Source organism: Denticeps clupeoides, chromosome 17 (genome assembly GCF_900700375.1).
Source record: "Denticeps clupeoides chromosome 17, fDenClu1.1, whole genome shotgun sequence".
Classification (NCBI taxonomy): domain Eukaryota; kingdom Metazoa; phylum Chordata; class Actinopteri; order Clupeiformes; family Denticipitidae; genus Denticeps; species Denticeps clupeoides.
In genome coordinates, this window is record NC_041723.1 from 5342544 (window position 1) to 5369885 (window position 27342).

General features: G+C 44.7%; 1 protein-coding gene across 1 annotated transcript in view; it reads right to left on the minus strand.

The window, feature by feature from the left end:
* Window positions 1-2745: 2745 nt before the first annotated feature.
* The window catches only part of trim44 (tripartite motif containing 44), a 39868-nt gene continuing 15271 nt past the window's right edge, over window positions 2746-27342 (minus strand). The window contains exons 5-6 of the mRNA XM_028957272.1: window positions 21486-21508; window positions 2746-3692 (exon numbers count right to left, since the gene is read on the minus strand). Of these exons, the coding sequence (XP_028813105.1) occupies window positions 3608-3692; window positions 21486-21508 (108 nt within the window). The 3' untranslated portion in view covers window positions 2746-3607. The remainder of the gene's footprint in view (window positions 3693-21485; window positions 21509-27342) is intronic.

Below are 27342 nucleotides of genomic sequence, written 5' to 3' on the forward strand. Positions count from 1 at the left end.
CCTGTGGACCCGAGGGAGCCCGGGCTGAGCGAGAACGCTGCGAGGCGAGATGGGCTGCCAGGTCCAGAGACAGCCGGAGCGATTGAGCTTGTCATCGGGAGATAGATTCCGGGGCCCGGCGCTTCCTCGTAGTCATTGCTCATCAGGCTGATATTCCACACGTCCATCTGTACCTGTCATGCTCTGACAGGATGCCTGCTGGATTCGGGATTCTTCACGGTCTGGGGGCTCCTGCTTTGTCCCTGGATTTGCCACTGAACGGCTGCGATTGGGGAGATGGTGTCCTGCGCTCGTACACACTGTAATTGATTTGCTTGTTTTTGGTAGTAAGGAGGTCGGAGGGCAGCGGCATGCCATCTGGATACCTGCAGATGATAATGATTACGTTCTGATGAGCTAGACACTTTATCGACACTAAAAAAGTGACACTAAAATACTGAAGTGAAGTGACTGTCATTGTGATTGCACAGCACACAGTGACACAACGCAATGTATTTAACCATCATTTACAGCATTTATCAGTCCCCTTATCCAGAACGACTTGGGCAGTGGTGGCCTAGCGGTTAAGGAAGCGGCCCCGTAATCAGAAGGTTGCCGGTTCGAATCCCACTGCTCACTCAGGGTGATGGGTTAAATGCAGAGGACAAATTTCACTGTGTGCTCCGTGTGCTGTGCTGCTGTGTATCACATGTGACAATCACTTCACTTAGTAGTTACAGGGACAGTCCCCCCCTGGAGCAACTCATGGTTAAGTGTCTTGCTCAGGGACACAATGGTAGTAAGTAGGATTTGAACCTGGGTCTTCTGGTTCATAGGCAAGTGTGTTACCCACTAGGCTACTACCACCCATCACCCATTAAACATCAGTGGACAGCCATGAAGGTGTGTGGGGACGTTACCTTGCTCAAGAGAACCACCTCGGGATTTGAACCCGCATCCATCCCATTACAAGTCCTAAACTAAACTAAACACGTGTGCCTTCACAGGAGCCGTGCACACACCCAGAAACACACACGCCGTGGAGATTCAGGAGTGAAAGGCTGCCAGCCTCCGGTATCCGCATCACGTACCTAATTTAATCGCTGCACCCACAAAGCAATTAATTTTTGTCAACACAAACACACATATTATCTCTGGGCCCGCCAGAGGAGTGTGGAGCCGGCTCCTCGAGGGTAGATGGTGGGGGAAGATGGGACAACGCCAGCTTTGTAGAGCCTGTGTAATTGGGCGTTAAGGAAAAAGAAAATTTGGATAAAGCGGGGATCCCCTCCCAAAAAAAGAAGTGTACCTACGAGTGACGGCATCCTATTTCCGTCTTGGTTCGCAGCGGAACGTTTAATGTTGGAAAATGGACGACGGGGACGACAGCGTAATGGCTTTGCATTGAAATGAGGCCTCGCTTTGATAGCGTTAAAACCCTCCTGCTCTTTATTTCTTCTGCGGCCAGAATCAATTTTGCTGCTTGAAGGCCGGCTAAATGGCCTTGAGTGCTTTGGTGGCTGGAATAATCAGCGCTAGCTCTCAGCTGGTCGGGGATCAATGTCTGCAGAGTAAACCAAATCATTAGGCTCCATTATTTCTATAAAGGGAGACGGAGGACGGAACACACGGACCTATTTGCAGCACGTCCTGTGACCGTGGCCGGTGGCTAAATGAGTTTTTCCCAACATCGATATCCCAATGCCGGGACGTTAGACAGTGCTGAGGCAGCACCAGTGTCCCCCCCCCCCCCCCCCCCCCACCCCCCTCCTTTTCCAGAAAGAGTTTCCTTTGGGGGCCGCCGATCAGGTGTGGAGCCACGCGCGGCGCGGCATGTGGGTGCGTGGCCCCCGGCCGAGGAGGGATAAAGAGGTTGAGGAAATGAGTAACGAGTTTTGCCCCGAAGGAGGAATGGGCCGCTCTTGATTTTCAGAGGATAAGCAGATAAAAGTTCTGAAGGACGGACGTGCTGCAGCTTCAGAGCTTCACTTTTACTGTAGCGGAAGGGAAGGACAGGCAGGCCGCAAAAAAACCTTTCGATTTGGGTGATGAAGTAGGACATGAAACGTTTCATATGCTGTGTTGGTGGTGCTCTTCACTGTCGCCACTGCTGGACTGTTGATACTGAGCTGGGCGTGGCCAGCACTGGATTTTCTGAGGGCAATCAGCATTGTGAGTCGATGCACCTCCTTTGTGTATTGTGTCATTATTGTCCCTAATTAGCATATAAAGTATGCACTGCTGTAGAAAAACTATATTATTTTTGAGATCTTTCATTAAAAAAATCCTGCTGCCACCCACCAGTGAAGGCCCAAGGATCAGACCCCCCCCTCCAACACTGGTTCACTGTTTTCATTCCTTGGAGCACTGACCACTGGTAGATCCTGACCACCGGAGTATAGGAGCTGTAGTTTTGTAGACATCTAGTCATCACAATTCAACCCAAAGTTGCTCAAATACTTACGCTTGCCCATTGTTTCCTCTTTATTTGCAACCTGATGGGTGTGCAGCGTTGCCAGATTGGATATTTTAAAACCACAGGATGAGTAAATGAGAAACCAGACAGACAACGGAATAATGAATTTAAGAAAGTGTGAGAATCAATATTACACATTAAGGAAAAACAAAAATTGTCATCAACTTTCAAAATAAAAAAAAAACGATTTCAAACAGTACAGTAATTATATATTAATGACAAACATATGTTATGCATATAAAAAAACACATTATTAAATCAAATCCACAAAAAAAACCCCACTACAATTCTTTCGAAGGTTCAGTTTATTACACTCACAAACCTCTTGAGACTGAAAGACTTCTTGCCGTCATTTAATAGACGCTGTCACTTTTCATTTGCCACAGGGAAAAAAAAACGTGTACAATAATTCAATCCAAAATGTGCCTCGGTCAGAATGGTTGTAACTCATGACAGACTGCTGAATCACCAAGGCTCTGAGTTTGCCAGGCGGTTCACAATGCACCATTTTCTGCAGCATTTGAGATCCCGGGCTCTGTGCTCCTGACATGGGCGGAGCATCCTGAGACTGCTGTCATTATTCGCTTGTTAAAAGCAGTCCGCAAATAGTCCAGAGATGTAAACAGAGGCAGGCTGTCCTCTGTTCTCTCTGTGATCCCATCTCCAAAAGAAGAAAACATCATAAATCAACAAGAAATCATTAAGACATAACAAAAAAAGAGCAAAAAGATGATTTCATCACAAGTCTCAGGCCAACGGCACATTTGTCATCCCAGCAAGTTTTTATCCCAAGAATAATGAGTGCTTATTAAATTCTGAAACATCCATCATGAACTCATTTTGACTGCTTCTTTTGAAAGTGTACATGGAGAAAAGACGACCTTCAGCGTCCACAGAGCAAGAAGACAAAAAGTCGCAAATCTTAAAGACTGATTGGGCTTTGTTGCAAGCAGAAGAATTTTCTGCATTAACAGTTGTGCTCAGGACAAAAAAAAATACAAATTAAACATATTGTGTCACAGCAATGTCACATTCCATTCCACGCGGACCTCTTTTTTCCTCTTCCTTCCCTCCCCGCTACACAGTCAGGCCTCCAGGTGGATCCAGAGCATCAACTCAGGTGCCAATTTCCCTGGAAGGAGAGCCGGTTCATCAGGGGGCGTTGCCCATAAAGGAGTCCCTCCCCTCGCCTTCATATCCTCTCGGGTCCTCGGGGTCATGCCTCGGTTCTGGGGGTCTGGGGGGGGGGAGAGGAGAAGGTTTAAGAGGAATTCATAGAACTGACCACACGAAACTGGACATCTCGTTTTCTGACCCCCACACACACACACACACTCGTTCACTCCCTCGGGGTTTTGTCACTGTTGCTTTCCCTCCGGCAAAAAGTCTTATTAAATTGAGAGCTTGGGACCGGGTGGCTCCCCGGGGACCTGACGCCTTCTAAATTGCCACTCTGCACGAGAGTAAGGACTTGTCAGCTAGATTTCTTTTTTTGCTGCCGACAATCTGAACTAATCATATTGCTTAATTGGACAGCCCCTAGGGCTTGGGGCGGCAAGTCGACAGCTCTCCTCCTCTTCTCTGCCCCCCCCCCCCCCCCCCGTCCGTCCCTCGTTCAGTCAGGCTGTAATCGCATCCTCTTTCGCTATTTCCTTCCCTCGCTCTCATTAGCCGGACACTTCTCCCTTGCTGACAGCCTATCTGTTGAGGAATATTCCCCCTGGGGGGAGGGTGCCTGAGGGTGGAGCGAAGAACAGATGAGCTCCACCTCTGCATCATGAAACCGGCTTGCCGACACTCCTGAACATGCCCCCTCCCCCTTCCCGGGCCCGTTCCAGACGCTCATGTTTCACCATGAAAAGCTATTTAGTACGTAAATGCGAGCCCCTGCTTAATGTTTCATGAGCCAGCCCTGATCTTTCCCTGTCTGCCATCTACGGCCGTCTAGTCTTCTCTCTTCATCATGTGGACGATGTGTCTCCGGCAAAGGTGATCTCAGCTCCCTTCGTAGGACAAAGAACGACTCACGTCACTCATGGGACAATGTTCCGAGGCTTCATGTTCTCAAACTGTAATTCTGTTTTTGGCACGGGGGGGACGGGGTGCTTTAAATACACTAGTGCGCAGCAAATGTAAAAGTCCCTGGTGAGTCCTCTCTGTCCCTGCCCGATTTGTCCTGTGATTTCAGAATCCTGGAGAGGGGGGTCATGGCGGCTTTTTATGGGTCATTACTTATTCATGGGCCATAATGTATTCAATGCATTAATGATGAGGCCCAATCATTCCCTACCGTGGCCACTAACAGTGGGAAAGCCCAGAGCCGTGGGTCCGCTGTACAGTACGGTGGGGGAGAGGCTTCAGGAACATCTAGAGGTGCCTTTTTACGATTTCAGGTTCTCATCAAGAAGACTTTCGAGGAGCCTTGCGGGCTAGTGGGATCTGACAGGCCGCATAAAAGCCACAGGCGCCCGTCCTGTATTTGAATTCATGCTTCCTTCTGAAGCCACGGGTCTGAGCAGACTCTTCAGATGTAAAATGCCTTTGTGCGCGTCCCAGAGGACAGCGGCCTCTGTCTCCCCAAATTAAAAGCACCGATTCCCCAACACGCCCTCATAGATGCACAAGACGCATGCATCGTCTTGAACAGGCCCGGTACACAGAGGAAGGTTGATATTTACACCCCGTGCCCCAGGAGGCACAAATGCGAGACAGCGCACGGAAATTAAAAGCCGCATCCGCTGCCGTCTTGCTGCCAACTGCAGTGCGCCGTTTTGACAACACACACTGTGCATAGCGATTGGTCTCGGTGACATAAGCATCGATTATTGGTTGCCGTGCAGTGTAGAGGCATAAAAAAAAAAAAAGCAATGCGGTTCATCTACGTGTTGTGCTAGCAATGCCCGTCATTTTTGCCTGTTGAGTGCTATTAGCTACCTGGCATTTTTTTTCTGCAGAATTAGCAGAATTTGTAACTGTGGTTAGAGATTTTGTTCTGTTATATAAGTGCTTTAAGTTTAATTAAAACATAAAATTAAGTTTCATTTTTACTTTGAATTAACTGTGAATAAATGTACAAGAGCATTATGCACCACACCATGGCCCGGGTGATTATTTGGTTCTGATTGGCTGGTAGGTGTGCATTAACATCATGAAAAATAAAGGCATTTTAATCCTTCACTTTCATTAAAGCTATATCCAAAATGGAAAAACAACCCCCGTAACTCCGTGGTAGCAGTCTAGTGGGTAACACACTCGCCTATGAAGCAGAAGACCCAGGTTCGAACCCCACTTACTACCATTGTGTCCCTGAGCAAGACACTTAACCCTGAGTGTCTCCAGGGGGGGACTGTCCCTGTAACTACTGATTGTAAATTGTTCTGGATAAGGGCGTCTGGTAAATGCTGTAAATGTAAAATGTAACTGTAATCACTTCACTTTCACATTTCTAATGAAACAAATTGTAATATTTGAAAAGCTACGTGTAATTTCTTTTTACTTGCTGAAAGGAACTACTCGTCTGTGGGCGGGTTTCAGATCTGCTGCCTCTCCGCAGTGACGGTGATAGTTATGTCTGAGACTGAGGGGAGAGGAGGCTCCTCTGCTCCTGACTTGATTTCGTGTTTCCTGCTCTTGGCTCAGAAGATCAGGGACTGTAACTCATGAATGGGGAAGAGCTGGCAGCGTCTCTCTCCCTCTCCTCGCTGAATAATCAAGACTGTGGCATTCAGACGTGTTCGGCCCACACAGTGTGTGTGTGTGTGTGTTTGGGGGGGACTGATATATCTGATTATACAGAAAGGTTGACTGAGAATAAGGGCCCGTGGCAATCATCCTGGGGACAAATAGACATCCCAATTTGCATTCTCAAACAGTGTTGATGTTGCCTGGATCCACTCCATCACATTAGCCAGGGAGGGCCATTTCTCATGGCCCCCCGGCCTGCTGGATCTGCCCTAATGAGTGAGGCTCCTTAATGGTTATTGATAGGGCCTGGAGGACAGCTCCTTACCCTTGCGCTCTCAAGTGAGCGCTGCACTCCAGCGCTACTTAATGAACTAAAACTTGTAGCTTACACGGGATGATTTAACATGGCTCTAAGACGCACCGTGGCAGGCAGTGGCTGCAGTGGACCGGCAATCTAAAGGTGGCAAGTGATCAGGGCACGACGGGTAATTTGACGTGCCTGTTGCCCCGCGGCGTCCGTCCACATCCGGGTCCACGTAGCGGCGAGAGCCCCAGCGGAGCAGGCTCGCTCGCTGCTTCTCTCTGAAGCCCTGGGGCAATCCCCAAACTCTGTGGACTTCAAGGATTTAGCTGGTTTGAATCTCACATGATTTTTTTGCGAGTGGAGGAAGTAGAGCAGAAAAGAGGAAAAGAGAAAGTGACGGATGGCAAGAGGAAGCACTTTACATAAGAAACTAAGGGGGGAAAAAAAGCCTCAGACAGCCGGGCCACGTTTTTTTTCTGTTTATTAGCGGTTTTCCTTTCTGCGCGTCCTATATTTCATGCTCCCCTACTAAATGGTTCATTTCTATATCTGAGTTTCGTTAAGGTCATGTGCTACACACAATCATAAATCCACAAAAATAATAAATACACACATGGCAAAGTAAACAAAGTACACACTTAAGTCACATTTGCACACACACACATGAACATGAGCTAAGCTCAAAGGGGATGCAAGTGGGGACATTTGTCACGTTAATAAAGCCATGGGCAGAGAAGCCCTTTCCTCAGAGGAAAACAAGTCAACAGAGTATCTAATGCAGAGATATCACACTGTGCCTCCCAGTCAGAGCTGCCATAATTCTCCCAGCATCCCTGACAACAGATCCTACATGATGAATTTTAAAAATAGAGAAAGGCTCCAGAGAGAGTGAGCGTTTGACATGGAAATATAATTTGCCCAAGTGTCTCTCCTCCATTTGTCTGTTGGAACATGTGACAAATGCACATCCTGACCAAGGGCAGGAGCTCAACCGCCGCAGCCGTGTGAAATAAACAGGCTTCACGGAAATGAACCCATGTGGTCAGGTCATTTTCATCAAATCAAATCTTTAACCTACAAGCACCTGGCTAACCATGAACCTACACTGCATTATTGTAAGCAAGTAATCAGCGCAGCTATGCTCATAAAGCTTTAATTATGTTTGCATTATTAAATAGCATGTGTATTTATCTTTCTGAGTCTTTACAATTTACTGCATTATGAAATATGCAACAATATGCTATTAAGGTTCCTGGTTATTGTATTGCATTCGCAAACATGGGCCTGACTCATGACATTACATAAAGACTGCACAGGAATGAAAATAAAAATATATATATATAAAATACGTCCAGTGTCTCCGCTCCATCCTCTAGGAGGAGGTGTGACAAATGTAGATCCCATGTAAGCAACAGGAGCGCAATAACCACAAAAGTGGTGCATTCCTTCACTTAAATGAGCCTATATGGTCTCCAGGGAGAGGTACAATTTCTTCTTCAGTGTGAAAAATAACGCGAGGTAAAATGACGAAATTGAAATCCATGAGGGCAAGCAGTCTGGCTGTAAGGAATTTCAAATGAATGTAATGGACATGAGAGTGGGTGAGGGGGTCGGTTGTAATCACGTGATGGGGTGAGAGTTCGGTAGGCTCATAATAAAGATAATAAAAGCATGGCACGGGAAAGCTGGTAGGTTGCGTTGGCGTGTATGTGCCGGTGGGCTCTCTGTCAAACACACAACACTGGGCCCGGAGTGGGATGGCGGGGGGGGGGACAGCTGCAGCGGCGCTGTCACCGTTCTACCAGAGCGCCAACTGGAATTTATCTTTCTCTGAAGACCACACCTGGCTCGGCCTCCGCTTCCTTACGCGCTTTGCATGCAGATGAGCATTCGTCCAGCCATTCCCACTCGCCAACCCACAGCTGGAAATCTGTCCAGAAAACTCCGCTAGCCAATCTAAATAGTCGATCGCACATCAGCTCATTAGACGATTTTCACAATCACTTTGCCGCTGGGGTAATCAAGGGAATTAATTGGGGAAGGTTGCCTCATGCGTTGGCCCCTGTAATGAATTGCTTATTAATTAAAATGTGAAAAAATAAAAATAAAAAAATAAAAAAAACAGCCAGCAACAAAGCAATCTCGCTTCTGTGTTAGCGAGAAGGAGCGGCTAATTGTTGCTCGGCAAATTTTTCATGGTGATACGTACAGCGATAAACCATTACGCCACTTCAGCGTCCTCCACGCCCAGCAGACGCCTGTTAGCTCGGTTTACCTCCTGGTTTCTCTCAAGCCATTAAAGTCCAATTAGCCAGCAATTAACGTTTAATGAATGTCTAAAAGCGAGTTTCGGGGAGAGAAGAATGGAAATGCGGTGTTGGCTGAGTTTGGCTGATATGAATGATGGATTCTGCTTTCACAGCCAAGCTGGTTCACCTTCTCCATGCCATTTTTAATGCTGTCCTGCTGGTAAATGTTAGTGAGCTGAAACAATAGATCATAGTGGACAGCAAGCAGCTGATCTACGGACAGCAAACCTTTCACTTGACTGCCACTGCTCTGCCCATGATGCCACGCAACTGGTGCGTCTGGGACTGTAGCAAATTTATTGTAATAAGTGAGTTTTATATCATAAATGAGTCTGGGCGTCAACTTGAATAATAAGGGGTTCAGGAGCTCAAGGCATCATTGTGGAAAATGAGTAAATGACTAAAAAGTCAATAAATTGGCCAGTCAAATCAAGAATAAATCTGGTTCACATATTGCACATTTGTAAAAACATTTAAGGAACAAAACAAACTTTTTGGAATGTGGGAAGAATGTGATGAGATAGCCTACGAAAAATGAATAAATGGAGCACTTTCTATTGAACCGAAGTCACTGGCAGTAAAGCTTCTATTTCTTAAAAAAACACACACACAAAATCTTTGTTGGGTGTGTGCAACCTCCAAAGAGCTTTCAAGTCAATGCAACTCAATGTCTTCTGATAGCTGTGTTCAACATCAATGTGAAATACAAAAAATCCAGACAGTATCGGTTTATGATGCAATTTTGCCGAATTTTTTTGGTATGGCATGCAAGAAAAGCCCCCCAGAAAGGACCAATAAACTGTGTGAGCTGACATAATAAGAAAATGATTAATATGATGTCCAAGAGAACTGTAAGAGAAATGTAAGAAAACTTTGTAACGATGGGTATCATTAACACAAGAAGAGAGGATTTGAATCCTCCACTGGGTTATACCTTTGTTCTTGTGACTTCCGTCTTGGTTGGAACTGTGGACCCTAAATACTGTGTCTTCAACATATAATGGACCAGTGCACTGGTCAAGGGTTGGATAAATTGGTTTCCAAGGGATAAACTGTTGGACTTTAAGGTTCTAATGGAGGCAATTTAAGACTCATTGGTTGCACAAGTAGTGCAAACTGGCAAAGCATTGTTTTTCTGAAAATGATCCAACCAGTTACAAAATCTTCTCTCTTTCCAGCTTTTCTAACTATGGGTTAAACTTAACCTTAAAACTTGAAAAACTGGCATGAGGAAAAAAAGTTTTTTATTCGTTTTACTCAGCAGTAAGTGGGAGTGTTTTCCACCCACTCATCCACATAACTTCCTTTACCACCTTGCAGATATGCTGTTCTGAGATTGGTCTTCCTGGCCTTTTTTCCTTTTCATGGCTTACAGCTGGTTTACAGTTGGGAGAATATTTTCTACACGTTCACCTGTCCAGTTCTGGTCTAGACATCCAGCAAACCCTGGAGAGGGAGTCACTAACCTTGCCTGCTTGTCTTTGGACTGGAGAGGGACCCCATGTAAACGCAGTAAAACATCCAGTCTCTACCCAATGTGCCAACAAGATATAAACTACTGCTCATTAACAGCAAAGGATCATGGGATGTGGGATTAGTGGGTTCTGCATCAGCCTGCTCATTTGTACATTTGTATAGCTTCTCAGCTCTATTAGCCACAGCGGGAGCATTGTTATGCGAATGAGCCTCAGAACCAGTCAGAACCTCACATGGCAGAAGAAGCTGGTGACATACTGCGATGCTGCTGGGGAATTACTCAGCTCCGTAGCCTGAGCTTCAGTCACATAATCCTACTTCCAGCCTGAAGGACAGGATTCGTCCCTGCTGGAGGCCACTCTGAGGAACCATATGCCCCTCCTCCATCTGGTGCAAGTTCTCCAAAGTCTGTGAAACAATTCCCCCCCTCTCACCAAATGTGCCTCAAGTGCACCATATGTTTGAACTGTCATGAAGATACCATCACAGCCTCCAGCTGGCCGCTATCTCCTTTTTCTGGAGAAAAGGAGACACTGCATCCTAAGCTTGGACAGTAACAGATTGGAGAGGATGCTCCCAAGAGCTGTGAGGCTTCTAGCGGAGGTCCCAGGGTCTGACAGGTCACAATGCTCCATGACTAATAAACTTTTATGTGCTCTAGTACATCCTTTGCAACGTCTGTCATAAAAGCCTGTCACACCTTTATAAATAATACTGCTGTGTAATACACTTCATCATCTTCAAGCCCAAAAGCCAATTTCATTGCTCTGGACAAATCCAACAGCATAGACTGCCAGTCTGAAGACGTTTCCTCTATGGCATGATCTCCAGGGCTCATTCATCCTGGCCAGGAAAAGAACAGATAACAACAGGAAACGGACTGGAAAAAACGTGGGGCATCGAGGGAGTGCCGCGCCAACAACCACGTGCATGCTAACGCCGGCCGAGGTAATTAAATGCTGCCCACATTGAGCGTCTAAACTCCACTCAAGGTTGCCTCCTCGGCTTTGGCATACTGATGGTGAGGTGGGAGGCGCCGGCTTCCGCGGCAACACATAAATCGCCACGGTGACAGCGCCTGTTGGGAAGTCGCTGAATTAAACATAGCCACGACAACCTTCATGAAATCTCTGTCTCTCGCTCACCCTTTTACAGCTGTCCCTCCTCCGTGGCCGTGACCTCTGTCAAAGTATCAGATGACATCAACTGCCCTCGAGAACGTATCTACGGTAACAGGCTAGCCTAGTATGTGGTTGTGATGTATATATGAAGAGTGCATAATTCTTGACATAATGGGATTTTATGTCAATTTCACAAAATATCACTTGTACTAGAAAATGGGGTTAGCTGAATATTATATTTAATATTATTTAATTGTATTTCAGTATATACATGTAATTCCAAGTTCTAGATATCTTCTATATAATTATTAGTATTTGAATATTGTATTAATTAGCCTAGAACCAAAAGACCGCAAAGTCACTTGAGCAAGACACTTAACCCTGAGTGTCTCCGGAGGGACTGTCCCTGTAACTACTGATTGTCGCTCCTGATAAGGGCGTCTGGTAAATGCTGTAAATGTGAAATTTGATTTTAAGTATTTATCTGCTGTGTATTTAAATGGCCTACTGTCTGAAAGCATTATTTCCCAAAATATCAAAACCGCCTAATCTGGGAACTGAAGCTGAGCACAACGCACAATCAGAGGGAAGATGGGCTATGGATGCCTCTCTTTTTAACCATTGTCTGCTGGACTGTAGTTGCTGCTGTTCTGGATTCAGAATAACATGAACTGTGACTCAAGGTCACATTTAGTTACACATCTAATGGTACTGCCATGCATGCGACTGTGTATTTTGTGTATTTAACTGCCCATTGCTCTATACACAGGCTACTCCAAAGTCACTGGAATAAGTCACTGTCGCCCGGGTGTTATATATGTGGGCGATTTTTCAACCCACAGGCAGTTCATACCAGGGCAACTCTTTGATAAGCAGCCGATCCATCACCTCGGCCCACAATCTTCCAGCCGCATCTCCCCTAAGCTCACACCGGGTCCTGTAATGCCCCGTCTCTTCTCACCAAGTGTGTGTATAAATCTCAGAGCGCCTCCATTTACATGCAAGTTTATATTACTTTCTGTCCGCGTAAATCAGTGGAGTGTTTGGAGAGTATGTGTGTGTGTGTGTGTGTGTGTGTGTGTGGTCTAGCGCCTGTGAGCTCCTGTGCTGATATTAAGCACGACAGCGTTCATGTATATTTAATTAGCTCCCATCTTAGAGTGTCATGAGGCAGCCATTTATAGAGGCTATTTTCCCCTCTCGCTCTAATAACTCAGAGCGAACAGACGGGCCCGCATCAAATCCAGGTGAAGCTCGATGCCGGACGACCTTCAATAGAACAAAGTCTTATTGTCAGAGGCCTTCGATGTCACTGCAGCCCCTCGGTCCAAGGCCAAGGACCAGAATCTGTCAGGCGGGGCTTGAAGACTGAATGAAAGCAGGTGATTGGATGAGCCTGGCTCCGCTGGAGGGGACCAGTAAATAGACACCCTGACTGGACTGTCTGATTTAAACCGTACCGTCCTGTACGTCCTGATGCTGCCATTAGGCCACTTCCGTTTTCAATTTGGGACGTGGCGGCTTAATAAATGTCACCCTGAGACGCAAGGCAGGACGGACCCAGCTCCTCCATCACACCCAGGCTTTATTGTCTCAGTATTTTCAAGCGTCCTTCAGGCAGCTCCTGTGGAGCTCGGCGAGGGTGCGTGTGTTTGCTGAAGTTCCAGCTGCTTCAGAGCACTGGGCGGCACCCCGGCAGATGCTGCAGATTTAACAGAGCCGCGCCACACACATCTGTCCTGCTCCCGCTGCCTCCCACTTCTCCCCACCGACTGAGGTTGGTGTGTGTGTGTGTGTGTGTGTGTGTGTGTGTGTGTGTGTGTGAACTTTTTTACCAGCGAAGCGCATTGTCTTAATTAACACGTTCCGTCTTTATTTTTTTATTCATGGGATCATGCAGATTATTTATTTTTCCTGCTCTGGGATGCCAGCCATGTTGAATGTTTTCTTGGCTGGCTGGGGTGTGTGCAGATGAAAGAGCATCTGCAGGTTCTGGCCGAGCATGAAAAACAAAGAGATCGTCGCACCTGAAAAAGAGGACAAGAAAAGGGAGTGCACACCGGCGGGAACTAATGAGCAGGTGCAGGAAGACAGCGAGCCAGGGAGGTAGGGAGGGTGAGGGATGAGAAAATGAGAAGAGGGAGAGGGAACGAGAGAGGAGAGCTGGAAAATGGTGAATGAGAGGGGAAAAAAGGAGAAATGGGCAAAGAGGGAGAGAGAGAGAGAGAGAGAGAGAGAGAGGAGAAAAGAAGGCATCAAGGAGAGACAAAGATATAGAGATAACGGGACATATCTTCCGGGATCTAGAGACCAAGTATCACGATGTTTGACTCTGCACTGCAGTTTTATATAAAAACATAACGAAAACGATGCATTTCAGAAATACTATAAACTTAAAAATGCTCAGTTCCTTCTCTACAAGACACAGACAACTACCATGCAGTCCTTTCGTGTTTTTATAGTTCTGTGCTTGACGTGACATAAGTGAACGTAGCCTACAAGCTTCGTTCTATACAGCACCAGGAACATACTACCCAAGGACAACAAATGAGAATATATCAGATATACTTAAAAAAAAAGGTGCAGGGGTGTGAAAGAGGGTAAATAGAAGGGAGGAATTAATGAAGGGACTGATGCATCATTCCAACCGGTGTACCAGCAAACGAATCAGAGAAGCTAACAAAAAAACTGAGCGCAACACTAATATTACACTGTGTAACAACAAGTCTGCACTGTTTAATTCAACAACACAACGCAAGGACGGCCGAAGGGGGTGCTATCTATCAGCCAGAGGAGACGTAGCACAACCAAAACACAGTGGCGGAGAGGAGCCCCCCCATCCCCCCGGACTGCCTCTAACACATCAGCCCATCTGCTGGCTTGGCGTCAGGACTCGAGCGAAAAATGGACCCTTCTCCCGGTCCTACCTGCTCTCGGCCGGGCTTATCATCCCACCTTTAATGGTTAGGGGGGAGGCAGGGTTTTCGGCGCCCATTTATATTTAAAACCGCAAGCTTGTGTTATCCTCTATTTAAAAAATCCCTTCAGATTAGCCACACCTTGCTCATATTCCTGCACGAATACCACCTGATCTTGTGTCTCTGGCATGGACATACACAGTTTCCCAGAAAAAAAGACACATAGGAACACACAGAGTGCCCCAGCAGTTGATGCAAATTAGCTCAAATGAGCAACTAAAAAGGCCTTTATCATTTAAAGCATGGGAAACCAGCTTTATTTTGTTAAAGTACCATGCTTAGTATAAGACTGTTACTGTATATTCCTCTATGCACATGACCTGCAATGCAAATAAATTGACTTTCCTCTTCCCTAAAGTTTCGGATAATTACCCAAATACAAACTGCAGAACGTGCAGAAGCTGCAGAACGTTATACATTTTAGTCCCAGGAAATTGATTTCACAGGCCTGAAAATATTAAAAGTCCAAATATCTCTGTTCCCAATGCAGAACCACATAATGGTTCTGATAAGGTCCCATGTTATGGAGATTATTCATACATTAATATGAGTTCCCCTAGCCTGTCTATGGTCCAGCGGTGGCTAGAAATGGCGATAGGTGTAAAGACCGCTTTGGCCATTCTGCATTCAGCTCAGATGGTTGGATCTGGAATTTCTCCCCTTATGTTATGTTATGTCATTTCCGCGAATGCCTGCTCACTTCTATAGGCCTCTCTCCTCCTCATTAGCATTTAAAGTTGCAGACACCAAAAGGGCGCGTCCTGGGAAACTCTCATTGTGTGACTGGATCAAAGTGGCTTCAATTCTGCACCAAGACTGAATTTCGGAAAGAGACTTGAGATACAGTAGTAGGGGACAACTAGGGCACCATGTTTTCCAGCATCACTGTAACAACTTCCAGCAACAAACAGGCCTGCTGTGACCTCTGACCTGCCACCAATTCATACTGTGGTGGGCAGTCAGGATGAATGTCAACTCCACTGGTGTAGAAGACGTGGCGGTCCAATTGGTTTCTGGGATCCTGTGCGAGATTTAATGCAGAGAATGGGAGGGTTCATGAGGTTAGAGGAGGAAGGGGTGGGCTGCCAGGATGGATCACAGGTGCGCCGGTTCCCCTCTTTCCCGTAATAAAGCTTATCGTCCTCAGCAGGATCTGAGCGCAACAGAGAGAGGCTGTCACAGCACATCCCGACTTTCATAAATATAATCTTCCGATTTCATATATTTCCCTTTGAGTGTCTATTTAGTGCAACACCTTTTGCTGTGCGGCCCATATTCACGGTCTTCACTTTTCATTTTGAGGTCCATGTGTGAGAACCGGATAAGAAATAAACACAAAGCACACAAATTCACCCACTTCCACATACACTACAAAGTAATAAAAATAAGTGTGGGGGGAGAATGTGTTGCCATAGCAACCCCACAGAAAAGCGAGATGCTATCAGAGTGTTTATCATGGTGAGATTACTGCTTCCATATTATAAAGAGTCCCAAACAGATAAAAACTGCTGTTAATTTAGATGCTCACACATAATTCTTGCCCCAAAACGTACTCACGCTGTGCTCACATGGGTGCCATGATGTCCTGAGGTCAGTGTAGCATGATACACCCAAAATGCTCCATGAATAGGCGCACGTGTGTGGAAGTTTGTCCCAGTAAGTTACTTTCACTATTTCACCAATCAGGATGTTTGAATTAAGATCTGCATGATTCCAAGACATCACAATTAGAAAATCATGCTTGTGATCCATAAACATTCGACACTGCAGGACTGTTTGCTATGACGCTATCATGAAATGTGTACAACTGAAGAAACAGTAAAATTTTAAACCTTAAAAAGCAGAATGTTCACCGTTTCTCCTTCGAGATACAGACATCTTTGTGTTGGTCTATTTCTGTGAATCCAGAAAACTGCCACCTACTCTGTGGCAGTTATGGAGCCATTTTGAAGAATCCAATACAAAAAAACAAATTTATTGTGGCAGGAGAAAGCGAAGTATATCTGATGCCATTTTACCTTCATTGTCATCATCAAAAGAAAGTAGAAATTGTTCAGCATGAACATGCAGGACTGTTGGAAACCATCCCTGTTGTCAAACCTAAGGTGGTGGAGAGAGGCCAAGAGTGTGAAATGCTGACACCACAGCACAAGCTCCTTGATATTCAACTTTTTGCCAATTTTTTTTTTGCTTATTCCATAACCTCATGTGTTATTTCATATTCATGTGTTTCACTTTTGCTGTATAATGTAAAAAGACCCATTAATGACTATGTGCGTCCACACTTTTGACTGGTACTGTAAATGTTGTAACACTCCTGAACAGGCCCTGTGTGCAACGTCTTGGATTTTTTACAAGCATCTACATTACAGAACAGAACATTTATACAACATTAGCGCACACACACACACACACACACACACACACACACACACTGAGGAGAAGGGTGAAGGGAGACAGCACCACTAAACTCCTCAAAGAGACGTTTAAAATGTTTAATTAAAAGGGTAACAGCCACTGGGTGCCAACAGCTTGCCACTCAACCCCGCCTTCCTTAATAGGCTGGAACCCACAGCTAACGCAGCCCACCTCCACTCAACAGTCTGCTCTCCAACCGGAAGAAAATGCAAACTGGCACCAACTTTCACCCAAACGCCTCGCCCCGTTATCTCCACAGCCCAGTCTGCAGAGCACTGCGGCGCTGCATTATGAAATAAACACGAACCTTAAAGGCTGGTGGCAGAGCAGACATACCAAACCACTGCAAGTGGGTGAAAAGGAAGGGTGGGGGCAGACTGGTATGATAATTAGGGGAGCGAGCCAGGGACTCCTGGAGAGAGAGTTATCATATTAGTATGATTGCATTGCCTGATTTATATTCCACTTTATTTCCCAGATTTGGCTCTTTCCTCTCCCTTGCTTTGAGGCACGTCCGTGTCTCTGGCGACCGCGGCTTCAAGGCAGGCTGAGTTTGCCACATAATTGGGCCCAGTCTCCTCGCTTCTCCCTGCAGGCCTTCCCAGCCAGCGGTTGACGTGACGCCGAGACACAGGTAGCGATTAGAACAGCAACTTCTCAAAACTTTTCAGCCTCTGACCCCCCTTATTAAATCCCAGCGTAATTCACAACCCCACCCCCTGTATTTCAAAGATGACTGATTGGATATTGGGGCAGGCCGTGGAGCACCAGTCCAGAACATATTCATCATCCTGCAAACCAGAGAATAAAACCTGGCCTGCTTTCGCACGCCAGGCCTCATTAAACTTCATTAGCCTTCCTGCGCTGAAAGCCGCGCTGGTTTCTGTTCATGTTGCTCGCGTTGACTGGGGCTGATACACCAGCAATGGACCTTCTTTCTAAATCCACCGTGTCCTTGATAACGGTCACATCATCATTACCATTTCATGCATTGGGCGAAACTGAAGATATACTCTAACAGTCAAACATTTGGATGGACCTACTCATTTGTTAGCCTTGCTTTTTTTTTTAATTCTAAAACAAAACTCAAGACACAGGACTGGAGGTTTATGCTGAACACTTTCTTATCATCGACTCATGAAGTGGCTTTTGATGGTGACACTTTCATGAAGGTAAAAAGAGGCGATGGAGGTAAAAAACACCTCCATCAAACATACTTCACTTTCTCCTGCTACAAAATCGCTAAATATGTTTCTTGCATTGGATTCTCCAAAATGGCTCCATCTTAGTCTCTACAACCACCACAGAGTAGGTGAGTTCAAAAAATTTTGACTAGAAAAAGTATATGAACAAATGTAAAATCGTTGAAAACATATTCATGCCTGAATTTATTTAAAATGAAATCAACACACAAAGTTAGATCATCACTTCCGCCCACATGGTTCTGACCCCTGGTAATGTAACTGTAAAGCAAGAACATACACTGTGAGCTACGAATTTCACAAAAATAAGCCACACCTTGCAGCACAGACTCACTGCATGCTTTCCAGCAATTTCTGGAAACCCTCCCAGCAGCCTTTCAAGCATGCAAAGTAAAAGTTAATGTGCTTAAAAAAAAACAAAAAACACACACTCGTGATACATCTTTTTCAAAACCAGCGTGGAGCCTATTTGGCTATAAAATATTGAAACCCATTGAATTACATCTATCTTAAGCACCCCTTGTAATGTTCAGGTCTTTATAATAACGTTGCACATTGCATCTGCTGTACAACAGGTACAGTACAGGCTCAGGCACCATTTAGAACCCGCTGAACTGTGCCCTTTACCGCAATTTAAAGTGAAAAGTGAGGGTAGAGTGAAGTAGTTCACCATCGACTGGAGTCTTACTTTCTAACTTGTATTTGTTCTGCTCCTCGGTCTCGCATCTTCTCATCTTTTCCCTCTCCCTCGTCCTCTCATGTTCTGCTGCGAGCTCCCCCACCCCACTGAGAAACATAAGCCTGGGAAATGCAGCCACTCGGTTCTGCACAGAGCACATTCTGGGCTGAGTTTCTGTGATGAGGCTTTTTGTGTCAAGAGTGTGTGTGTGAGATGGATTCCTCCCATCGTGTAATCGATCAGTCCCAAATGAAAGTGTTTCAGTGATACCAGAACAAAATCATCGCTACACACTAGTGAGAGGGAGATGAGAAACCAAATCAATGCCATTTGTGTGTGCGTGTCTCTATTTCAGACACACACACACACACACACACCTATGCTCATCAACTCTGAAAGCAGGAAGGTAGAGGGGCCGCACAGCACTGATAATGGAGGAGCGGCGTGCTGTGAGGGTCGACTCCACCTGCCGCTGAGGGGAACGGAGGTGAGCAGTGAGCAGGAGTGGGAGCGCTGAAGGAGAGATGAGCTTTTGGCAGGATGCTCATGTGGATGAATGGGAATGTGGATCCGGCGGCCGCGGCACCGGCGCTGGCATCAGACGGAGAGGATTAGTGCTTCTGCTCTGTAATCGCTTACCTGTCGAGTTACTCCCTCCCTCCATCTCTCTCTCTCAAACACACACGTTCCTTCCCCTGTCTCACAAACGCTCTCCCTCTCCATTCAGCGTTTGGGTGACTGTACGTGTCTCTTTAACAAGTTCAATTACCCCAAACCCTGACAAACATAAAAACGTATTAAATTTAAATCTGATATTTTGATTTATCACAAATCTGGAATTGATTTATTTAAACATGATTTAATTATTTTGTTCACTTGGTTGCTTCGCCAGTTAGAAAAGTCCAATTTATCATTAAGTTGTATATTTTACTGCAGTCACCAAAATACCAAAAATGTATGGATGCCTTAACACAAGAGGTCATTTGCAAGAGTTCATTTAAATACTTATCTTAATCCATAATACATTTCTACTACTACCACTATGACTAATAATAATTATAGAATATTGTATCATATTCATTATAATAGTATGCCTTATCATGATTCAACTGGATGCCAGTATGAATAATATAATTTCATGACTTGCACTTACATTTACATTTAGAGCATTTATCAGACATCCTTATCCAGAGCGACTTACAATCAGTAGATACAGGGACAGTCCCCCCCTGGAGCAACTTAGGGTTGCAAGTGTCTTGCTCAGGGACACAATGGTAGTAAGTGGGGTTTGAACCTGGGTCTTCTGGTTCATAGGGGAGTGTGTTACCACAAGGCTACTACCACCTTATCACTTATCACTTATGACATAGATATTTATCTTATAATATGTTTACACACTGTGCACACCTTAATATATTCGATCACCTGCTTTATTATAAGCTCCCGAAGAATAAAGGAACATATAGATACGTACATAGTCTAATCCACCATCTCTCCATCACCATTCCCCCCTCTTCGCTCTCTATCCACACAGGACCGCATCACATTTTTTATAGTGGAGCTGCAATGCTTTATAGATGGAGATGGAGCGTAGTTAAAGTCATGTGGGTGGTGCGACCTTGGCCAAAAACATAAGAGTCTCCTACCCATGATCCTCCACAGCCTCTGAACATCACCCTTCTCTAGCACAACAAAATGGTAATATCTCACATTTGCCTCAATCTTGCATCAGTTGGGTGTTTTTTTTATTGTTCCTGTGATGCAGACTCCTCCAGCTTTGACAGGTTGTCATGACTACTGCATACTGTTGTGATGCTGATGGATGGGGGCTGTCTGAGAGATGGGACTTTCACAGATTTCAGACAGACAGGCACTCTGCCCTTGAGTGAGTGGATCTGCATTGAGATGGGGGGATATGTGCAGAGGCATGATGGGAAGGCCCCCCACTCAGTGCCAATCCCAGTTTGCTTATAAATGAGAGCACATTAGCTGTCTCTATTGTCCTGTAAGCTAAGAGAGAACACACACAAGGCCCAGGAAATGAAACACACACACACACATACACATACTTAGAATCTAATCACTTATGTGACTGAACATTAAATCACAGCTCAACTTGAATGAAATAAAGCTCCACGCTCAGAGATCTGATGATAAATCCTGCAGCTCATGCACATAAACACACACACATTGTAAACATCTTATTGGACAATGCAGGTCATCACCTTGCACAGCCTTTAACTCCAGTGGGCAGAGAGATGAGAGAACCTAATTGCTTGCCTGCACTGAGAACGTGACTAGAATGTGAAACCGTGTCTGTGTGTATATATGCATGTGTGTGTGCATGACTCAGAGAAATCTTATGCCTTAATTCAATATATATGTAATAAAGCACACACATGCATGCATACATATGTGTGCATGCGTATAACTCTTTTTTTTTTTTTTCAGGTGAGACTATGTGTGGGTGCATGAGTGTCACAGCCAGATTATATGAATAAATTACATTGTGTACGTGTGAGAGACTGTGTATTTGTCCATGTGTGGTTTGGGCGTGTGAGAGGGAGGCAGAGTAAATTAGAGTCCCTGTGTGTGTGTTCATGTGTGTCTCTGTCAGCGAGAGATTCTGTCTATTTGAGCAGGTGTGATTGTGGCTCTTTGTGTGTGTGTGTGTGTGTGTGTGTGTGCCGTTGGATCCAGGCTGAAATTGAGAAGGTGCAACTGGGAATACTAATCCAGCTCCTGTCCTACAGTAGCAGCACCTGGCTCTGAGCTTTTATTCCTTTGTTCTGAAGGTTTTCCCCCGCACGCTGCCAGCTGCTATAAAGGGGTCAGAATGAATCACAGCTGCAGTCTTACCTTGGCCGGACTTCAGCGTCGACCTGAAAAAGAGCGGAGAAGCAGCGCATTTAATATGGCGCAACCAATAACAGTGAGATGGCGTTGATAAAACAAACACTGATACTCATCCAGACCGAGAAAGGACAGTACTGCAAGACTACTGCACTGAGAATAATGATGAACACTCACAAACACACACACACGCTTACACACGCGTCTGGTTTTATTGTTTTGAGAAGCCCTAGGATAACTACGCTGTAACTCATGTGAAGTGACATTTATGAAAAATGCATTTTCTTAACTTTAATCCAATTTCACGACACACTCAATCATATACAACACACACACACATGCAACACATACACAGGGACATTAATAATGAGGATATCCATGGTAACTAGCTACCAAAAAGTGCTCCAAGGAATGGAAGCATTACACCTTCCCTTTTCGGGAGAGTTACGTTTGTCTCATTATCCTCGTCTCTCTCCGCCTCCGCTCCAACAGATCCTAATACTTTGTCAGAATAGCATACCGGTAGAGCAACCTGATAGACCCAACCCTGACCCTAACAACATGTACACTGACATTAAGTACAACTTCTTACCTTTATTCTGTTATATGACGCGACCAAATGTACGTAATGTACATTTATGCTGATCTGTTAAAACGGCCACTATTTGAGAAGGGCTGCCTTAGAGAAATGATTGTGTGGGGATGACTGGCGGTTTAAGATTTGAACCCTCAACCCTTTAGTTACGAGTCCGCTTCCTTACCCGCTAGGCCACCACTGCCCTCCCAGGTCAGAATTTGGTGAAAACTAGGAAACTTCATGCTGGTCATGAAAGAACAGGATTTAAAAAGCACATCACAGTTTTCCATGCCAGTCAAATTAATATCAAATAATATTAAATATTAGTCAAAGACAACACAAGTAAACACAAAATGCAGTTATAAGTGAAGGATTTTATTATTAAGGCCCTACATGGCCATGTGTGACAAAGTGATTTCCCCCTAAACCTAATTGCTTGGGCCACCCTTGCAACAACTGCAATAAAGCATTGTGATAACTTGCAATGAGTCTTCTACTGTGCTGCGGAGGAGTTTTGGCTGACTCATCTTTGCAGAATTGTTGTAGTTCAGCCAAATTGAAGGGTTTTCAAAGTGTTTTCATCTCAGAAGGATTCAGATCAGGACTTTGACTAGGCCACTCGAAGGTCTTCATTCTGTTTTTCTTCAGCCAATCAGAGGTGGACTTGCTGGAGTGTTTTGGATCGCTGTCCTGCTGCAGACACAGGGAGTTTCAGCTTGGGGTCATGAACAGATGGCCAGACATTCTCCTTTAGGATTTTTGGTAGACAGCTGAATTCATAGTTTCATTTATCACAGCGAGTCTTCCAGGTCCTAAAGCAGCAAAACAGCTCCAGACCATCACACTACCATCACCATATTTTCCTGCTGGTATCTGGTGTTACTTTTCACCAGATTTAATGGGATACACACCTTCTCAAAATCCTTGGGGATAATCAAGTTGTATTCTGGCAAAATTGAGACGAACCTTAATGTTCTTTTTGCTCAGCAGTGGTTTTCATCTAGGCGTTAGATTTTCATTTTTGCACAGTCTGTTTTTTGTGATGGAGTTATGAACACTGACCTTAACTGAGGCAAGTGGGGCCTGATGTTCTTTGGATGTTGTTGTGGGGTCTTTTGTGACTTCTTGGATGAGACGTCACTGCGCTCTAGGTGTAATTTTGGTAGGCTCGCCAGTCCTGTGGTTCGCTGGAGTCCCAAAGCTTTAGAAATGGCTTTATAATATTTTCCATTCTGATAGATCTCAATTGCTTCCTTTCTCATTTGTTCCTGAAGTTCTTTGGATCTCGGCATAATGGTAACTTACAGAAAATGTGTTTCACTGGGGTGAAATGAAAACAAGATCAATTAAATGAAAATAATATCTAAATTAAAAGTTAAGTGTGAACTTAATTATCATCTCGGCCTATTGATCTGTTTGCTGCTGCTTGTTGCAACTGGCTGCGGGGAGAGGGGACACTTGTCCAGAACATTTATCACTGCATGTAATGTGTTTTATAGCTACAATTATGCTTTTGTATTATGCATTATGCATTTAATTTCTATCATTTTACTTGTGTGGTAAATGTCTGAAGTCCACCGCCACAATAATGTGGGGTTTTGAAAAGCTGTACATGCCTGGCTCAGGTTTAACTCTTAAGGCCTTTTTAAAGCTCTAATCCATAGCTACATCCACTTGGTCTGTCTGTCTGATGGGTCCAGGCTTCACTCCTCTCTATCTGAGAGCTGCAGCCAATCAGGGATTGGCCAGTCAGACCATACCTAATATGTGTTTCTGCTGGGAGAGGCACAGGGAGTGCCCCCAAATGCCATAATTTCTCAATAGCACTGGTGCGACCTCCGATTTCGCACTATTGAGAAATTATGTTGCATGGGCAAACAAACTGGTTGCACTCTGGAGCCCTGCTGGGTGTCCCTAGAAATATTGAACTCTAGTGCGATGAACCACTGTCAAGTTATGTTTTAACATGGGAGGGACATTTTTTCTCCCTTAATAATAAAATCCTACACTTAAAAACACATTTGGTGTTTACTTGTGTTGTCTTTCACTAATATTTATGATTAAATGTCACAAACATGGGAAAAAATAAGAAATCACCACTGTCAATTGCCTCGGACCAGTCAGAATGACACTGGCACACCACCAAGTGTATCTCATATTCTCATTAGTGGAAGCCAGTGAGCTGGTCTGATGAGTACTGATGTTCTCATCATGTGGAGTCCTGGTATGTGTGCAAAAAAGGAAACTTAACAAGGCACTCATGCGATAAATCACATAAAAAATGGTCAAACCGATGTCGGTCAAAGCTTGTGCCCCTGTGGGACCCGAGGTCACGTACCCAACCACATTGGCAGGAGGGCACCCGCAAGATAAAAAGCAGCAGCAGAGAAAGCTTCTCCTGGTTTAATTAGCATGAGGACACTGTAATAATGGGCCTATCGCCGACCACTGCTGCCTCCCCTCATCTTGCCATTTTAATTACAGTGAGCAAAAGCAGAGAAGAGAAGAGAACAGAGCACAGTGGGAAAAAATGGCACCAAGACGGCTCAGCTTTAACGCTGGGGCTGTAATTGGAAAAGGGACGGGAGGTAAAAGGTAGGAGTTCAACTTGATGCTTTATTCATGACAGTGATGGGGAGTTAATTACACTGGTGCTCTGCGTGTGGGCTGCTGAAGAGCTCATTAGGGAGAGCAGGATCCGGCTCGCCGACGCTCCGCCCTTAGACCCCCCCCCCCTACTGTCCTCTGTTCGTGTCTGCCCCCTATTTCTCCACAGAATGACCTGTGACCTTTAACCCAGGTCTGGACAGGGCAGCAGCTCCCTAATGACTGGATAATGAGGCTGGGCCTCAACATGGTCCCGACAGACCACAAGTTCTTACAGGAAATGTACAGGGGTCTACCAGCACAGGAAATTGAGGTGAGGTGCCAACTTTACATTTAAAGTAGAAACTGTACATGGCAACAGCTGGGTTACCATCCTATCCTCTACAGCAAATTGATATTAACCTTATGACATTTATATGCTGTATATATACTAATATATTCACATTCTGTATGACACCTTACAAAAGTTTGTACAAATTTCTATGTTGACTAGTTTAGATTTGTACAGTCTAGAATTGTCTTTGCTCCATGCTCCACAACCCATGTTTATTCATATAAATATATATCTAAATAAATAAAAACTCAACACACACGGACTGAAAAGATATTTCTACTGAAAATTGCTCTTAGGATGTTTATTGGTGGCCAGGTAATGTACATGTGTATGAGTCGAAAAGCACATGTGAGCACATGTGAGCACATGTGAGCAATCTGCTCATATTCAGAATATACCCCACTGCTCTAAGACTGTTTAACCAAAAATAATGTGCATTTATAGTTAATTATCACATTCAATTTGTATAATTTGTATAATGTATAATACTGAACAATTGCTTACCGCTAAAGAGAAGCATACAGCAAGAGTTTTATTGTACCCTGTACTTGTACATACGATTGAATCTTGGAAAAAAGCTACAGCCAGTTCCCAGAAGAACGCACGCTCATTTCCAATAATGCAGAAAATGTGCTGTGAGTAGTTGCTGTGACCTTGCCTCCTGCAATAAGATTTATTTTAAAAGTGCACCACTGGGGGGAAAAAAAAAAACAGAAGTTGTTCCACATTTTGTGCCACCACTTCTGTGAATGTGCTGAATTTGTATTTGTGCGCGCCCAGGTAATTGCGAGGATGTCTGATTGGAGACAGTAATCCTCTTTAGCCAGCAGCACTCTTTATTGATTTAATGACAGATCTGCAGATTACGCAGCCACAGAGCAATTTTTCTCCGTCCGTCTTTCTTTTTCTTTTTCTTTTTGCAATTGCAAAGGACGTCTAGCCCATTGTTCTCTTTTCTGTCTCTGGTACCTGGGAATCACACAGGATCCTATCAGAAAATGACTAGGCTGTAATTTGGACTTTTTTTCAAGTGTGTATTGTTTTGCAGATAATTTATACCCCGACCATGTATGAGCAGCCATACAAAAAGATTGTAATTGTTAAACTCCAGAGTTTTCCTTAATTTTCTGCAGCCTCCCCGTTTCTGGCCTCTGTGCTTCAAAAGGAATTACGATAACATGTGAGACATTCATGCACGTCTGATCTGACACAGAGTTAATGCCGAGTGAACACTACCTCAGCCGTGACAACGAAGGCAGGCTGGGAGCGGCCGCGTCATGCATTACTCACCCCTCCATGTCTTAAAGCCACAAACAAACAGGGGCCTGCATCGGCATTCAATTAAGGCCTTAATGACCTCAGGCCCGGCCAGAACCATTCCTCACTGCGAAAAGCAATTTCTTCACCTCTGCTGCAGCCATCACAGCCCACCCGCCCAGCTCTAGCACGGCTATGAAAAGTCCCGTCTCGTCTGCAGAAAGTGACAAATGGGCCACGGGGATCTTTTAAATCTGCACTATAAGTAATTGAAGTTCACCATTAACTGTGAGTGTGTGTGTGTGTGTGTAGTTGCTTTAGCGTGTGTATGTGGCACTATATTAAATGTTCCTGTTAATGTTCTTGTGTGTGGCTGCATTGTCGCTGGTATAGAACCATTTGTGTGCTTGAACAGGCATATAATCTGGGCAAAAGTTTTAGGCAATAGTGAAATTAATTAAATGTTTTTTCCATCTTCCCAACAGTAACTGTTCAGGAAGGTTCTATGTAAATGTGTAAAAAAAAAGGAAAAAAAAAAAAAAGAAAAGAATAAAGTGTCCATAATTTAATGGTCTCTCCCAACTCTGTAAACTAATGAACAATCTCCTACATGCGGAAAACATCTGGAAAACAATATTGTGTTGCTGCTTAGAGAACAATAGGATAACAAGAGTATCTTCCTCTGCACACATCATGTCATTGTTTTATGAAAATAAAGAAATTCTGACATAAATGATTTAGGGATTTCTATATTTGATCAATGTTTGATATGCATTTTCTCTGCATGTCAAAATAACAAAATTGCTTGCAGGTTAGATAAACCGTTGTGCATAGGGTTGTATATCTCTGTGTATATCAACAGACATTTATAAGAATTGGCTTGTTTTTATAAGGTATTGAGGTCTGAGTAAGTGAATTGTCTGTGTGCAGGTTTATAGGACTCTGGCCTGACTCCAGAACTCCTTGGTTTGTTTGGGTGTCCTTCATCTGAGCCTGCTGATCAGCTTGGCCTGCCCTGCCCTGCGGTAGCAGAGCCATTAAACCCGCCACATCTGCTCACCTTACAGACGCACTCCTTCAGCTGCACT